The sequence below is a fragment of the Microtus oregoni genome, unplaced genomic scaffold, assembly GCF_018167655.1.
Source record: "Microtus oregoni isolate MIOR12 unplaced genomic scaffold, Mior012 000000F_ref0000247, whole genome shotgun sequence".
Lineage (NCBI taxonomy): Eukaryota > Metazoa > Chordata > Mammalia > Rodentia > Cricetidae > Microtus > Microtus oregoni.
This window is the reverse complement of record NW_024543059.1, coordinates 63,809,100-63,825,361: the sequence shown is the minus strand read 5'-3', so window position 1 is coordinate 63,825,361 and position 16,262 is coordinate 63,809,100. Positions and strand designations below refer to the sequence as shown.

General features: G+C 39.0%; 1 protein-coding gene across 1 annotated transcript; it reads left to right on the top strand.

The window, feature by feature from the left end:
* Positions 1–3,134: 3,134 nt before the first annotated feature.
* Positions 3,135–15,313, top strand: LOC121448838 (guanylate-binding protein 4-like). The gene is made up of 11 exons (XM_041653089.1): positions 3,135–3,242; positions 5,114–5,309; positions 6,829–6,956; positions 7,891–8,000; positions 8,134–8,330; positions 9,758–10,003; positions 10,847–11,127; positions 11,934–12,146; positions 13,254–13,356; positions 13,668–13,861; positions 14,136–15,313. The coding sequence occupies exons 2-11, from the start codon at positions 5,138–5,140 to the stop codon at positions 14,373–14,375; spliced, it is 1,884 nt and encodes a 627-aa protein (XP_041509023.1). The 5' UTR covers positions 3,135–3,242; positions 5,114–5,137; the 3' UTR covers positions 14,376–15,313.
* Positions 15,314–16,262: the final 949 nt, after the last annotated feature.

Here is a 16,262-nt window from a genome sequence, read left to right as displayed (position 1 = left end):
CACTGGACTAAGTCATGTTAATAGAATTAGTATGGAATAAAAGTGTGTAGAGAGCTTTCAATGCCATAATTTTCCAACGCTTACAAATTCTTGCTCTTTGTTATGTGTTTTGACCTGTTTTTAATGTTAAGCATAGCTCATCAGACTGGAAGTTGCTATAAACAGAAAATCACAATGAATTCAAATGATACCTAAATTGTTTCAAGCAATATATTTTTATTACTGGATGAACTATCTCATACGTCAAACAAATGAAATTCAGACAGCAAATGATGCAGAAAAATCATAGATATTACTTTTCAGTAAAATCATTAAATTTTTCTTTTTATTTCTTCATATGATCATCTTCATTCTCCAGCTTAATGTAAAAAGTTATTTTAACATTATAAGACTAAAACGTGCTATTTACCAGCATAGATAATTGGTGGCATCTAGGGGAGATACCTATTTCAGTTATTCATTATCTGTTATGTGAATAAATGTGTAGTTGAGCATAGGATATATAGAGACACATATGGGTTTGGACACGTATGATAAATGTGCTGATCTGAAAAAATATCCCTCAAGTTTCTGGGTTAATTTAAAGGAAGTGGGTGGAGACGCTTATGGAAATTTTTGCTTATGTTTACAATCTACTTCTATATTGACTTCAATAACTTGGTTTCATCCTGACATTTTTTTGCTTTCAAAATGCTGTCCTTATTCCTCATATTACTTTATTTAAAGTCTCCTTTTCACTCCTGGCGCTATGATAACAATCAGAAGTAATTCTGAGATTTTAAAATATTTTATCCATCAACTATTCAACAAATATTAAAGAAACACTCAGGGGCTCAGTAAAATAGACAGTAAACAATTGGCAGAGTCAAAAGTACAATTCAAAGTATTCTGTAGGGATGCAAACCACAGGGAAAGGTCAGGGAAGGTTTCTAGGTAGGGAGATAGGGGTATTGAGATGAAGGAACAATACATGAACTAAGGGTTAAAAGTTAGATAGCCACCAGGCAGAAGAAAAATAATGTTCAGGTATATAAAAATGATCAGTTGGGTGCTTAGGGAACTGCATGGCAATCTGGTTGTCTGATACCTGGTGTGAGTTGGGTCAGGAAGAGTCTAAGGGACTGAGAGAAGAGCTACTGTTGGGGAGTATTCATGTCTCATGAGAGTCTAGACTTTAGTTTATCCATGGCTAGAAAGAAAACACAAGGTATTTCAAGAAAGGATGTGAAGTCTACTGGCTCCAGTGTCTGATTGCATAGAACAATGATGTATTCAGAAAGAGGCTGAAGTCGTGTCTGCTGCTCTTTGTGCTTCCTTGGGCAGTGGTGTTACTCTTGAAATTCCTGGACAGTAAGGCAGCAATGGGAAAATTAATCCTTTAGTTAGCAGTTTCAATGATGAATACAAGCTACACAAGGTAATGGGCAGAACTCATCTCTTTGGAGGCTGAACAGGAAGCAGGTATTTCTCTCTTTTCGTGGCATGCACACTGTGCTGAATCTGAAAACTAACAAGTGGTTACTGTGGTTTCACATCAACTGAGCATGGCCTTTCCCACCACAGTGCAAATTCAGCTCTTAATGGTTCAGGGAGAAATTAGCCCAGGCAGTCTTTTGTCTTCCACGGCCTCTGCATATCACTAAGTGAGCCATGAAGGAGACACTAAAAAATTGTAAAGAACAACAGAGAAGCAAGAGCCAGCTGTGGATAATAAAGGGGGAAGCTTCAAGTTAAGTATTAATCAAACGATGGAAGAAATAGAGAGGAGAAAAGAAAACCGCCCAAGAGCAGGAGAGGATGCTGGAACCCAGACATATGTATGGCTCACTAAAGTCTCAAATCCATCTAGATTCTGCTGAAGTCCTTGAACTCACCTTATTACAGCGCTCCCACATGCTGGGTCATTATTTTCTGGGAATTTCAGGAAGATCTCATTGTGCTCCATTGAACAGGGTCTTAGTTCTACATTCCCGTAGTTTTTACCATCTTGCTACAGGAAACAAGTCAATCTGAAACGGATCCATTTGGTCTTGAAAAAAAGCATCATAAAAATGCTTTTTTTTCATGAAAGTTATCAAGCTTGTATTTTTTCGCCGCAATCTGCCCAAATCACCCTGATTAACTACAATAAACTGCGTTCATGTCCCAGCCTTGAGTCTGACAACTAGTATTTTACAGAGTTCACATTTTCCATTTTTTGGTGGGCTAAATTTACGTCAGTTAACTGACAGATGGGCATCAAGCCTACATTCCCAACTGAAGAGTAACCTTTAGACATACTGAGGGATGGTTCTCAGGCCTGCCCTAGTCCCTAGCTCAGTAAGAAGATGCCTAGGGAACCCCAGAGAGGCATCGAGCACAGACACTTTACTATTCTTGTCTAAATATATACGCTCCTCAATCCAACATGAGGTTACATTCCAATCATAACATCATCCTAAAATGAAATGCGCCAAACACTTAACCAGGCAAAGATGACAGCTCAGACTGTTGTGTGTTGGCAGGCATCTGGGCAAAGGCACTGAAGGCAAAGCTTCCTTCAGTGTTTCAAAACATCTTTTGCAATCACTTCACTTTTGCCTTTAAACAACTCCCATGGTGGGAGACATACGAAGCTGATTTACAGTGGCAACTGTAGAAAAGAGAGAAGCCAATGTTCTCTTGTGCAGCTACCCACTGAGGTGAGTACTGGTGACAGTGGGGGTATACATCTCAAAAAGAAATGTTAACTCTGTTAACCCAAGCTACACCCCACATCATGTGTGTAAACACGTGCAAACATCCATTACCCTGTTAATATGTACAGCATTAATGTGCATGGGCTGAAAATATTTAAGTTAAAAATATCCATTTGTATCAACATCTTCAAATAAGCTAATAGCTCACTGTGGTAGGATCTAGCATATCCCCGTTGCCAAACTGTTATTCTCCAATAAAAGTCCATATTTGGAGACTCAGCAAATTATTTTTGTTTTCGCCTGGTCATCTGGCACAGAACTATGGACTTTCCTCTGGTCTCCCACAGATTCCGTTTTCTTTCCTGGAAACAGTGCAAAATTCAGAAGGCAAGCATAAACAGGCTAAGGCAGTTTCAATTTCGGTTTTCTATCTCCACAACTGGGTGGGTGCAATATCCTGTTTGACTCCTCTTTCTAAAGAATAGAACTTTGGAGAAGGCCAGACGCAGCAGCAAGCTTAAGAGTGCTGAGCCAGGGTAGCAGAGACTCGTCCCTTGCAGTCAGGTGAGTGCCCTGCGGCTTGGTACCTAAGGCACATATTTCTAAGGGGCTACAGCAATGTCCTGAGGTCCCAGGGCGCAAATTTTACCCTGGTTCAATTTACACTGGTGGATGGCTGAAGGTGACTGGAAGCGGTTCCGTTGCCCCAGGGTGTGTGAACCGGGCGCTGCTTCGCACGGGAGGGAGGCGCCTTGGCTCCGGTGCATCAGCCTGGGTCAGGGATGAGGGATGCGAGCGAGGTTCCAAGAGGAACCTGAGGTCTGTGCAATCCTGTACACATCTCCACCATAAGGGGGCGAAGTTCTTTCTACTACAGAGGGACCTAACCCCAGGCTCCTTAGTTGCTCTCTCCCTGTGTGCCTCCTGAAGTTGAAGAAACAGAAAACAGAGCCATGTCATGTTATGTCAGACAGACTAAATCCGCTATGCGGGTTTGAAGCATCTCTGTGGTACCAGCTGCACTCCCGCGCCCTGAGGGGTGGAGTCAGTCACACTCTTTTTAGTCAAAGGTTAAAAACAGCAGTTAAGCCTATGTACCTTCATGTATTTTTTCAAAGGGTGTCAATCATCCAAGAACAGTTTTAAACAGCTTTGACAACTTGTGAAAAATCTAGGGCTGAGGCAGTTTGAACTCTCTTCTGTGTGACTCCAGAAAAGGAAAGGCTTTAAAGTACAGGATACCTTTATGAGATAATGTCAATCTGACACCACCTTCAGACCTTTGCCCACAGAAGTATTTACTGATTAGGATGCATTTTCAGAGAAATTGGCCACTGAAGAGAAATAATATTCATGCGTCATCTTTCACACCACGGGCATGAAGCAGATGTGGGATGATGAGTTGTCAGTGTAAGACCACACACTTGTCACTTATCATCATTGTGCAGGAAGGAAGCTGAAGGTCCTGGGGCTGCTTGCAGTTGGTTGATTGCTTGCCTAGTGTTGATGAACCTTCACTCCTCAGCACCATATAAATTCAGCATGGTGTTATTCATCCATGCTCCTGCCTTTCAGGATGTGGAAGCACCAGAATCAATTGTTCAAGATCAGTCTTTGCTGCTGAAAAAAAATAAATTAATTAAAAACTAAAAAAATTAGAAGCCATCCTGGGCTTGGTGAGATACTACCTGAAAAAAAAATTGAACACATAGCAAAACTTCTGCCTACCGCCCAAGAAAAATCACAATTAGAATGCCAAGTAAGATGATGCATGTGTGTAATCTCAATAGAAAAGAAAGTGCGTGGTGGCAGGACTAGACGTTCAAGGCCAGTCTATGCTATATAGAAAGTTTGGCCCTTGCATGGGTCACATAAGACCTTGTTGAAGTAAAATAAGGCAGAAAAGACCAGTTACTAGATTGACTTAAAGCTCCATGTTTGTACTGCTTGTTGCCAAGCGTGACTTCATTTGCTCGCTGGAATAGAACAACCTGGAGAAATGGATCAAACCCAACAGGCTGTTGCCCTTAACCTGACCCCAAAAGCTTACGCCTGACAAATGTAACATACGTCTTTGTAAAGTAAAAAGCTTTCTGCCATGTGTGTTTCTGAAAAAAAAAATCACCCTTGCTTGCCTGCTTGCCAGTATAAATGTGAATGCAAAGTAGACTCCAGACAGAAACCTTCAGGAACCATCCTGACTTTGGTCCACTGGTGAATACATCTCTTCTCTTCTACTCTCATTGGTTTTGGAGTTCTTGCTTTAGAGAGATTCCTGAAAAATTACCATTCAACCCCAACAAAGATAAAATAACCCCACACCAAAAACCGAAATGGATGCATTCATTGTGTAAATACACGCCAATTGACATGCCACTAGAGGTGGCTTGGAGATCTCATACTCTCCTGAGAATGATTTGTTTTTGGGTTTGCAGGTTACCATAACATCTAGTGCCAGCATGGAGGCTCCTATCTGCCTAGTGGAAAATGAGAATCAAGAGCTGAGAGTGAATCCCGAAGCACTAAACATTCTTGAGAAAATTACTCAGCCTGTGGTGGTGGTGGCCATTGTAGGACTGTACCGTACAGGGAAGTCCTACCTGATGAACCGCTTGGCAGGACAGAACCATGGTGAGTGCTGTCCTCAGACAGAAGGACAGAGGCCATTTGTTTGAAATCATTGGCAATGCAAATTGGTCATTCTCTCCTGATCATCAGATTGATCAATCATCAGATCAATTCCCATCACCTTCCCTTTTCTCTCATCTTAGTTTTACTATGGAGTCAATGCAAATGCAATTCACTGTGTTTTGTTTATTAAAATAATAAAGATGGGATCGTAGAAGGAAGAAAAAATGGAGGGAGGGAAGAAAGGACGGGTGGGCAATTAGGTTTTGAAAGCATCACTCTGTGAGGCAGAAAGAGAGAGAGAAGGAGTGAACGACAGAGGGAGAGAAAGATGGGAAAAGAGAGAAAGGAGGGAAAGAGAGAAAAGGAAAAGAGGATCGGGGAAGGGGAGAGAAGATTTGAGTTTGTGTCATATCATTTTTGAGTTACCTTTTTATTTTTCTGCCCTACTTTATCACAGCATTTTAATAACTATATACATTTCTCTATGAAGTCTTTTCAAATATGTATATGTAGTAATACATAACTACATAAATTACATACAGTATATGGCATAATTAATAAAGATAATTCTTATTTATTTACTAGCCAGGTCAAAATATAAAACTTTGTTAGCATTCAAATACTTTATACATATCATCTTATACTCTCCCAAGGCTCATCACTATTCTTATTTTCACGAAACTTCTCCCACTGGTTCACAAAATCAGTTATAAAATCTAACTGTGCTTCTACAAAAATCAGACCTACATTTAAATTTCTTAACAAGTATACTTATACATATTTATATAAAGCATATGTGTCTATTTTAATGCATCAGACTACATCCAACACATGTTGTCTGAGGTCTCTGGCTTCCTTGGATCACAAATTTATAAACTTCATCCTGCTTGTTGTAAGTATTATTAAATTATTTTAAAATTTTATATGTCAATATGTGAAAATATCATTTGTTGTAGTGAGCATGAATTTCTTTGCAGAGCTTATTTTGGAGAACAAGGTTTTCACACACGAGCTTGTCTTTATGTTGGGGTACTTTTGCACAGACTTCTCTTAGTGTAACATAAGCAGAAGTGAATCTAGATTTCAGGATGTTTGCATGCTCAGTGTTTCCTCATGACATCAAATTGTTTTTTAAACTTTATATGTAGTTACATGTTTATTAACAACAATAGAGAATTCTGCATTTTTTAAAAAATAAAAACTCCATCTGATTTTAATTTCTGCTAATGTGGCTAGTTTGGGTCTGTGCCACCAGCTTATAGACAAGGTGGGGCAGTTCTTCATATCTAGTAATTCTCATGCTTATTTTGTAAAATATACCCTCAAGTCTTTGAAAATTTAAGTCATTCAATCTGCCCTTTCCCACTACCTTCCTCTTGCTATAAGGAACATGCAAGGGCTTCTTTCCTCCTAATATTTTGTACCTAGATCAGCTCAGTGCCACTGTGGGTAGAACTTCTGTCTCCTATATTCTAAGGATTAATATGAATTAACATGGCTTCATTATTCTCTCTTGCAGGCTTCAATCTGGGCACCACAGTGAGGTCTGAAACTAAGGGCATCTGGATGTGGAGTGTGCCTCACCCCACCAAGTCAAAGTTCACCCTTGTGCTTCTAGACACAGAGGGTCTAGGTGATGTGGAAAAGGTAAGTCAGAGAGTTATGGGGTCTAGCCTTGAATCTAGCCATTTGATTGCAGCTTTAGTTCACCTTTCGTGCTGGTTGCAAGAATCGCAAACATGATAGAGTACAACCCACTGTCTCTGGAGTTTGTGGGACTGGGTAGCATCTAATCTATTTGCCTAGCTTTCAGAGTAGCACATATTACCTCAAATATTGCTTCCAGCCTGAACTTCCAAATCCTCACACGTAGCCTCTGCTTCGGTCAAACCAAATAGGTATGCGAGGCATTAATATGACCAGTGCGATATAATATTTTTTATTTACTGAGTATTAAGTTTGCCACATGTGTGCTTTATTTAAATCTATAATTACATCTACCAGCAAGTATTTAAAAAGAAGCTGTTTTCCTACCATAGCCATCACAGCCCAGGTACACAGTCACACTAAAGTGAGACAGCCCTCCTTTCACTTACTAAAGTTAATCATGTTTCTCCATGTACTAGCATCCTACTGTTGGCACAGCTGGTCATCATGGTTGTATTTCTGTCCTTACAGGTCTGCCTCTTCCTATTGTTACTTGAAAATTTGCATTCTTAAAGATGAATGTAGTACTTCGTATTTTGTAGATGTTTCATGAACAGTTGTTGGATCTGAGTAAATATTACTGCCTCTAATATGACATAATTGATAGCCTGTTAATTAAATGGTATGGTGTTATTGCACATATACTGTACCAAGCACTATAGCAAATATTTTGCATAGTTGGACAGTGTCATTGATTCTGGTTATGGAAACTGGTAAGGTCAGTTTCAGTGCTGAAAAGGAAATAAGATTTTCTATTCTTCAAATCATTATTCTTCATTCTATCAGTCTGATGTATTTCTGCTTAAGCAGCCAATAAACAAGTGAAACAATGGAGGTTAGATTCTGAAGTCCCTCGTCTTCATGTGTCCTCTAGGGTGACCCTAAGAATGACTCATGGATCTTTGCCCTGGCTGTGCTCCTAAGCAGCACCTTTGTCTACAACAGCATGAGCACCATCAACCACCAGGCCCTGGAGCAGCTGCAGTATCCTTCCAGGCACCTAACCATGTTTTATTAATGGCTTATGTTACTCAGTACTTCAGACTGAGGAAACGGGTTTGTAGAAGACCTCTAGGAGGGTAGAAGGTGGCCTTTTGTTCCTTAGCAAATGTCCCAGCTATGTGACTGAACTCACCGAGCTGATCAGAACAAAATCCTCTTCACAATCTGAAGAAATTGATGATTCTGATGAGTTTGTGAGCTTCTTCCCAGACTTTGTCTGGACTGTTCGGGATTTCACTCTGGAGCTGAAGTTAGATGGACGCGCCATCACAGCGGATGAGTACCTGGAGAATGCCCTGAAGCTGATTCCAGGTATCAGAGCCTGGCTTGGGAGGGAAGGCGCTAACTGTCTCATTCATTACTTGCCATAAATGTTGCTTTTACCCTAATTTGAACTCTTAGCCAGTAATAAACTGATAACTGAAAGGCAATTAGTGAGCATTTTCCATGGTTATTATCCTGGACAATCTTCAGCTGCTGGAGTTTAAATATAATAGAAACAATGAGGCTCAAATATTAAACCAAATGATCTTAAATCAATTAATTGTGAAAAATGTTATTTGGATAGTAATACTTTCTATAATGTTCATACCCCACATATTATGTTCCTTATAAAGGATTTCTGTTTTCTCTCCCACTCCTCTCTCTCTCTTCACATACACACACAACCACACCATATAGATAATATATATGATATATTATAACTTAACCTTAACATACATATATTCCAACCATATATATATATATATATAACTTTATACATACACACATATATACAGAGAGAGAGTACACAGATGTTATAAAATCACATGAAATGAAGTGATCTATTCCAAATTGTAATTCTTTTGTACTGTATATTTATTACTACTTGACTACTTAATATTTTTCAGATAAAGATGTATTATGAATAGTTCAGAAAAAATCAATATTTTCTTACAGAGAACTTAAATCTTTATTTTCCATTTCTCATAACCTTCTTTTCTCTTGACAGTCTCACAGTTAACATATTTAATATTGTATCTATTTTTAAATATACAATATTTAGATATTGAGAGAGGTCTCTCTGCATTTTTATTCATTCATTTATTTTCTTCTCTCAACAAACATTCATTGAATAGTTGTATGGCACGGGATATCTGTAATTCTCAGTCAACACTAACAGACTCTTATTTAGCAAAGAAAAGAGGTTTTTACATTACATGTAAGTTAGTATTACTCATCATAATTGTCAAGGCACAGAATCTTCTGAAGTATTTATGATATTTGTGCTTTTCTCTCCTGACCTGATATCATATGCCATCTTTAATTTTTCCTGGTAGCATCTATTGTTTTCTGAATCACTTTGTTTTAAGGTCCAAATTTCATTTCTGACAAGGATTTTGGAAAGTCAGAAAACTTCTTCTAACACTTTGATTCCACTAGTTAATTGTCCAGTAAATGTTTGCTAAATTCTTAATCCACTGGGGTTTGTACCAAACACTAGGAAGACCAAAAATTAGTTGCCTTTATCCCATGGATAGCTGGTACTCTTTATCATCATAATTGCTTTATTGCCCTTTACTTTTAAGCAGAAATGGATTTGTCATTGTCCAAGATGCTCAAACGAAGAGCATGTGGTGGATTATAGGAGATGAAGGAGAGAACAACTGTGACCCCATGTTCTCTGGAAATGAAAACACCACGCCCTGAGCCTGAGGGCCGTTTTGTTAAAGAACTAATTTTTTTACATATTTTTACAGGCAGGAGTCGCAAAGTCCAAAATGCTAACATGCCTAGGGAATGCATCAGGCATTTTTTTCCACAACGGAAATGTTTTGTCTTTGATCGACCTACAAAAGAGAAAGAACTCTTAGTCCATGTTGAGGAAATACCAGAAGACGAGTTGGATCCCAATTTCCAAGCGCAATCGAAAGTATTCTGTTCTTACGTCTTTTCCAATTCCAAGGCCAAGACCTTGAAAGAGGGAATCATTGTCAATGGAAACAGTGAGTTACCTTTGGGCTAATGAATATCTCTCTACTTTGAAATAGTGTGCTGAAAATTTTTGATTAAAGGTTAGTGTTTCATACAGAGAAAGAGTTGTTTATGCTATTTAGAAAATTTCATCTTTCTGAAATAGTATCTCTCTATATGGAGTCTTATTGAAACCTAATAAAGCTTATGAAATGGCTAATGATCAAAGAAGCAGGACTAAGGTTAAAGAGGGAATACCTGGTTTGAAATAATGTTCAAGGACACAGCTGCTTCTCTGGTTAGAAAAGAAAGTTCTAAAGGAAGTAAGAGACCAAGGTTCCTAAAAGTTCATTGTGAATTTGAGCTAAAAATTCACTATTTTTGGACTCAGGTGATGGTTCAGACAGTAAAGTGCTTAGCTTACAATCATGAGTTCAATTCCCAGAGTCCACCTGAAAGTGTTGAGAGTGGTTTTGCACACCTGTAACTGGGGAAACAGAGACAAGCAGATTATCAAGGCTTGCCATTTGCCTCTACACACAGACACACACAAATACATGCAACCATGCAGATACATAATCCCCCAACATAATATACACATGTCCTTCAATGAAATATCTCTGTATAGTCACATGATGCCAATACGCAGAAGAGCTGCTCCTTTCCCACAATGCTCTCTTATTGTCCTAAAATTCAAAACTTTCGAAAAACATTATCACTTTTATTTGTGGTTGGGTCCAACAAAATAGGCTTTACTCTCATGCATGAAATATTCATTGCCTAAGTGATTTAGTATTTCATTGCTGTTGCGTGAATCATGCGAAATTAACAATAGTTAGCTTGATATTTAACCTTCAGTTTCTTGCTTTGGTCAGGACTGAAAACTCTGGTGACGACCTATGTGGATGCCATCAATAGTGGAGCAGTGCCTTGCTTGGAGAATGCAGTGACCACTCTGGCCCAGCGTGAGAACTCCATAGCTGTGCAGAAGGCAACTGACCACTACACTGAACGGATGGCCCAGCTAGTGAGGCTCCCCACAAACACACTCCAGGAGCTGCTCAATGTGCACACAGCCTGTGAGAAGGAAGCCATTGCTGTCTTTATGGAGCACTCCTTCAAGGATGAAAATCAGCAGTTCCAGAAGAACCTGGTGGTACTGTATCTGTGCCTCTTCTTTTTCCTTCCCGATATCCACTTTTAGGAGTATTGGAAACAGTTGCCATTTTGACTTTGCCATTCATCTGGATTCTTGTGAGTGATAGGTTTCTACAAGATCAAATTCAGGGACTTGATAATTTTTTCATTGCTACAAAAGAATTTTCAATAAACACATCAGGATGAGAAAGCACATATACATCCTCTCAGTTTTGTAGACTATAAGCACGGTGCAGGGAGGCTTGTGTGCTCTGCTCAGGGCATCAGGAGAGTGAAGCATGTTGTAAACTGAGTTCAGCCCTCACCCGAAAGCTCTGGGGAGCCTCATAAGCAAGGGAATCCCTTGGACTGGAATTTCTAAGTGTAATACAAAGTTTTATTATTCTGTCTCTACACACTCATGTTCTTCATGGAGGAATTAATGAAGGGCTCATGAACCTATGTAAAGTTCCTGTCCCTGTGTGAATTGCTTTTTCATAGGTGTATTTTCCTCCATATTAATTCTTGGAGGAGATGCTCCTGCCAACCATGCCCCACTGTTCAGCTGGCGAATTGTTCACTGTTAAATCTCAGTGCTGCTAAAAGAGCCAAAGGTCCTGTGGATAGACCTTATTGTTTCACCGGGGATGAGCCTGGCCACTGGAAAGGCATGGGGTGTCCATGGTGACTCAGACATGGCAGTGAAGAGAGTTTCCTGACCCATGGTGTAATTTCCACATCTAAGTTTATTACTTCCCCCAAGATCAAAGTTGGATCTGTTTTCCAACAGCTTCCTTTTCTGGTGTCTCTATCATCCCCTGGCAGGTTGCCATAGAGGAACATAAGGAAGATTTCCTTCGAAAGAATGAAGAAGCATCTCTCAGTTACTGCCAGGCTGAGCTGGAGACGCTTGCAGAGCACCTGAGGGAGGACATCTCACGTGGAGCTTTCTCTGTTCCTGGTGGACACAGACTCTACTTAGAGGCCAGGAAGAAGGTGGAGCAGGATTATGAGCGAGTGCCCAGGAAGGGAGTGAAGGTGAGGAATGAGGAATAAGCAACAGGGAGATGGGGCTCAGGGTTGCTAGGAATTATCCTTCTTCCTTAGATCTGAACTTCTCATGAGGAGAAGGCTGAGTATGTCTAGCTATGCACTTCCAGATTATAAAGTTCTGAGTTAATAATTCTTATGTATTTATTTAAAAGTTTTATTGTTTATACATTTCATAGTATATACTGTGCATGGTACTGTATTACATTAAGAAATTTTCATACACACACGCACACACTCATGTATATGGTATGGTAAGAATATTCCCCATATCGCTCTATCCTTCTCTTTCAATAAAGTCATAAAATTAGTCTTTCCCTGAAAGGACTTTAGAATGGATAACACTAACTGGAGCAGAATACTTGTTCCATTGATTAACCCAGGCAATTATTTTCTGAACTAAATAGTGGGGTTTGAAGATAAAAGGCACCCTTGTCCATGAGATACTGACGATCTTGCCTCACTATAGTCAGTTGGATTCTTCAGAATAAGAACTATCCCAGCACAAACAGAGAGCAGAAATAATGATGCAATTAATATCATAATGGTTGCAATAATATTCAATCCTCAGAATAAGGGTGTGATTATGGACTACTGTTGTGTGCATTTAAGAGGTGTGTGATGGAGTGACTGAGACACTGATGCATTGTCAGGCCACAGGAAAACAATTATCTCAATATATTTAGCAACCATGCAGACATCAGAAGACAGCTTAGCAAAGCTTCCCCTAAAAGAAGATACAGAGAAAAGAAAGATTATCAATGGGTGTTTACCTGTCTAATAAAAACACAACGAGGATTCTAGCAGGCAAGAACTGTGTGGGTACATTAAACAATGGAGAGGGCAATTTTGAGGCTCTGCCTAGGGCTCTGTGGTTGTAACCTGGTCTGAGAAGTGAAACACTATTTGGAAGGAGAGACTTGGGAGATGGCTACCACCTAAGATTTTCAAGAATTGCAGAAGAGATTTGAATTACTACTGTTAAAGCAAAGGAAACAGAAGGGGGGATCTTAAGAAAGATGAGAAAATATATAGGACTTAGAGGGCAGCATTGTGTTTTTGTGGCCTGTTAATTTCACTTTTCTGTTTCCTTAGGCAAATCATGTCCTTCAGAGCTTTCTACAGTCACAGGTTACCATAGAGGACTTCATCCTGCAATCAGACAAAGCCCTCACGGATGGGCAGAAGGCCATGGAAGGTACATAGGAGGATTGACTCTCACAGGGATGGGAAGGCTTCTGTTAAGCCTGCTGATGTATGGTCAGGAAGGTCTTTCTACATAGATTGCATACTCCACCACTATGAGATTAAGAAGGGTAGGTATGGTCTCACTCAGCTATTGTAGCAGGTGTCTTTTAGCATCATTCTGAAATGTACCTTTGAGGTATGGGCCCTAGAATTCATAGTTCTTCCTAGATGTTTTTAAAATCACCCATGTCTCTCAGCCCAAGGAAGGAGAGCTCTGTCCTGACTGTTGGGTTTTGCCTCTTTCAAACCCTTGTGGGACAGCTGAGCGGGCTCAGAAGGAGGCAGCGGAACAAGAGCAGGAACTACTAAGACAGAAACAGAAGGAACTGCAGCAAGTGATAGAATCTCAAGAGAGAAGCTACAAGGAAAATATGGACCAACTACATGAGAAGATGGAGACTGAAAGGAAGAACCTTTTGAGAGAGCAAGAGGAGATGCTGGCACACAAATTGAAGGTAAGCTCGTGTGAGCCCTAGAAATTATCAGAGGAACAACAGTGTTCAGGTTTGGTCTTGTCTGACATCTCCACTCTTGCAAATGGTGCTGAGGAAAATACAGGATACAGTTTGTTTTGACCATTTCTCATACCCATTTATTAGAGAAATTCATTAGTGAGTGCATTTTAGTAGAGTGATAGATATGTGTCCTTAATTACTTGAGTTGCAAGTGCAAACCCCTAACCTTAAAAAAAAAAACCATGGTTTTCCAGGTGTATTTTCCTTTTTACAGGTCCAAGAAGACATGCTTAAAGAGGGATTTAAAACAAAATATGAGGCACTGGGTGATGAGATAAGCCTACTACAAAATGTGATTAAAAAAAATCAGAATCCGAGCAGCTCATTAGCTGCACAAGTCTTCGATGGGTTTGGAAATGTGCTAATTTCAGTATTGCCTGGTTCTGGTAAGTTATTTGGTGTAGGGCTGAAAATTCTAAGCAGTCAAATGAAAAAGTCAAAGAATCCTTCTTAGAAAATTGTAGGTATGGTGTCTTTATTCCTGAGAATTATTTTTAAACTCTGTGTCATGTTAACTTCATTTATTAAGTTTCAAAAACCAAGAATATACATAAGTCACTGTCCACAAATTGATGTCAAGTCCCCATTGCTGAAGACAATACCTACATAACTCAACTCATTGAACATGGAGAAGTCAAGCTGGTGCCCACAGAACCTTCACCCCACATGCTAACATCTTTGGCACAGGGAAACACTCTGCATGCTACCAAAGAAAAACAAACATCAATCAGCCACAAAGCCTTTGATCTATAAGAGTGTCCTGCCTGCAAAGTATGATAATACAGTGGTGACTCAAAACTTGGGAGCAGCCAATCTCTGATCTGACTTAAGGTCTACTCCACAGAATGAATCCCATAACTGTGAGTGTGACCAAGAACCAGAGACTAAATAGCCAAATACTACTTTCCTATACATTTTAGCCCAAAAGTAGCAATAAAATGATACCTAATATCATTCTTCTCTACTCATAAATCAGGGTCTTGCTCAGCCATCATTAGAAAACTTTCCTCCTGCAGCATATAGAAAGAAGTACAGAGACCCATGTGATGTGGGAGTCCCCTCTGTGTGCTGTGATTACCATTAATGAATAAAGAAACTTCTTTGGACTTATATAAAGGTAACATGACTTCCAAATTTGGGTCTAAGGATGTGTTGCTTTGGAAAAGAGGTTCTTCTCTTGTTTCCACAGAGGATGAGAGCCTATGGATTGCTTCCAGACTGGTGTGGTTTCATGGAATAAGACCCCCTGAAAGATCGCCTTGAACATCCCTCAAAAAATTACTTCGCCCACCTGCTGACTGAGATGAACCTAGCACACAGGATATACCTTGAAAGATCTGATTAACAGCACCCTTAAACAGCAGGAAGTAGTATGGACAGAACTACGACCATATTCCCAAATATTGTTTATAATTGTGTGTTTACATTTAAAGGAGGATATGCTATAGAGATTTGCATTGATATGAATCCTGGTTTATATATATGTTTAACATATATATTTCAATTAAACTATAAACATACAAATTATAAATTTAAATATAAAATGTATATTCAATTAAACTATTTTCTTTCTTTCTTTTTCTTTTTTTTGGTTTTTGGAGACAGGGTTTCTCTTGATTTTCCTTAGAAGACTAATATTGCCTATCTGCCATTATAAAAATCTGTCAATTTATATTAGAATTTCATATTCTGAAACACAGGCAAAGGATATTTCAAATCTAGATAATGTGAAAAAGAAACCACACATTACTTAAGCTTATGTGTTTCAAATAAATGCATCTAATTCCAAATTTAGAGTGTAGAGTTACCAGAATTTTTAGTCCTGGTAATAATTGCATGGTTTTACATTTCTCTGAAAAACTGAAAGGGTAAAGAATGTCTTGGCATGTTCAGAAATAAATACTTAAGACCAGTCTTGAAGTTTAATTTCTACATCAGCTGTATCTTATCGTAGAGTTTAAATTTACATTTTCTGTCCATGCATTATGCTTGAACCCAAAAGTTGGTAATAAACTAATTTGACACTTTCATCTTAGGTAAAATATAGCGACCACTTGATTTTAAACCATCAGCATGTCCAGAATATTGGTGAAAATTATTTAAATTAATTTATGGAGTGATAATGATTGAACTACATATATAATGCAGAACTATATATATATGTAGTTTGGCTACCACACAGTTGAATATGCTTAAAAAAATTATGCTTCTTTCTGACTGCTGCTTTTCCTGCTATTTTCCAACTAACCATACCACGCTAAGAAACATCTTTATTAATGAGTGCTAGCTGATATGGAAATGATTTGGTATGGACTAGCTATAGGACGTGAGTAATGAAGAA

Excerpts from the sequence above, each read along its gene's own strand:
- LOC121448838 (XM_041653089.1), top strand. The coding sequence starts at position 5,138 with ATGGAGGCTCCTATCTGCCTAGTGGAAAATGAGAATCAAGAGCTGAGA. Across the intron at positions 11,128-11,933 it reads AGTTCCAGAAGAACCTGGTG|GTTGCCATAGAGGAACATAA; the intron begins GTACTGTATCTG and ends ATCCCCTGGCAG. Across the intron at positions 13,862-14,135 it reads TGCTGGCACACAAATTGAAG|GTCCAAGAAGACATGCTTAA; the intron begins GTAAGCTCGTGT and ends TCCTTTTTACAG.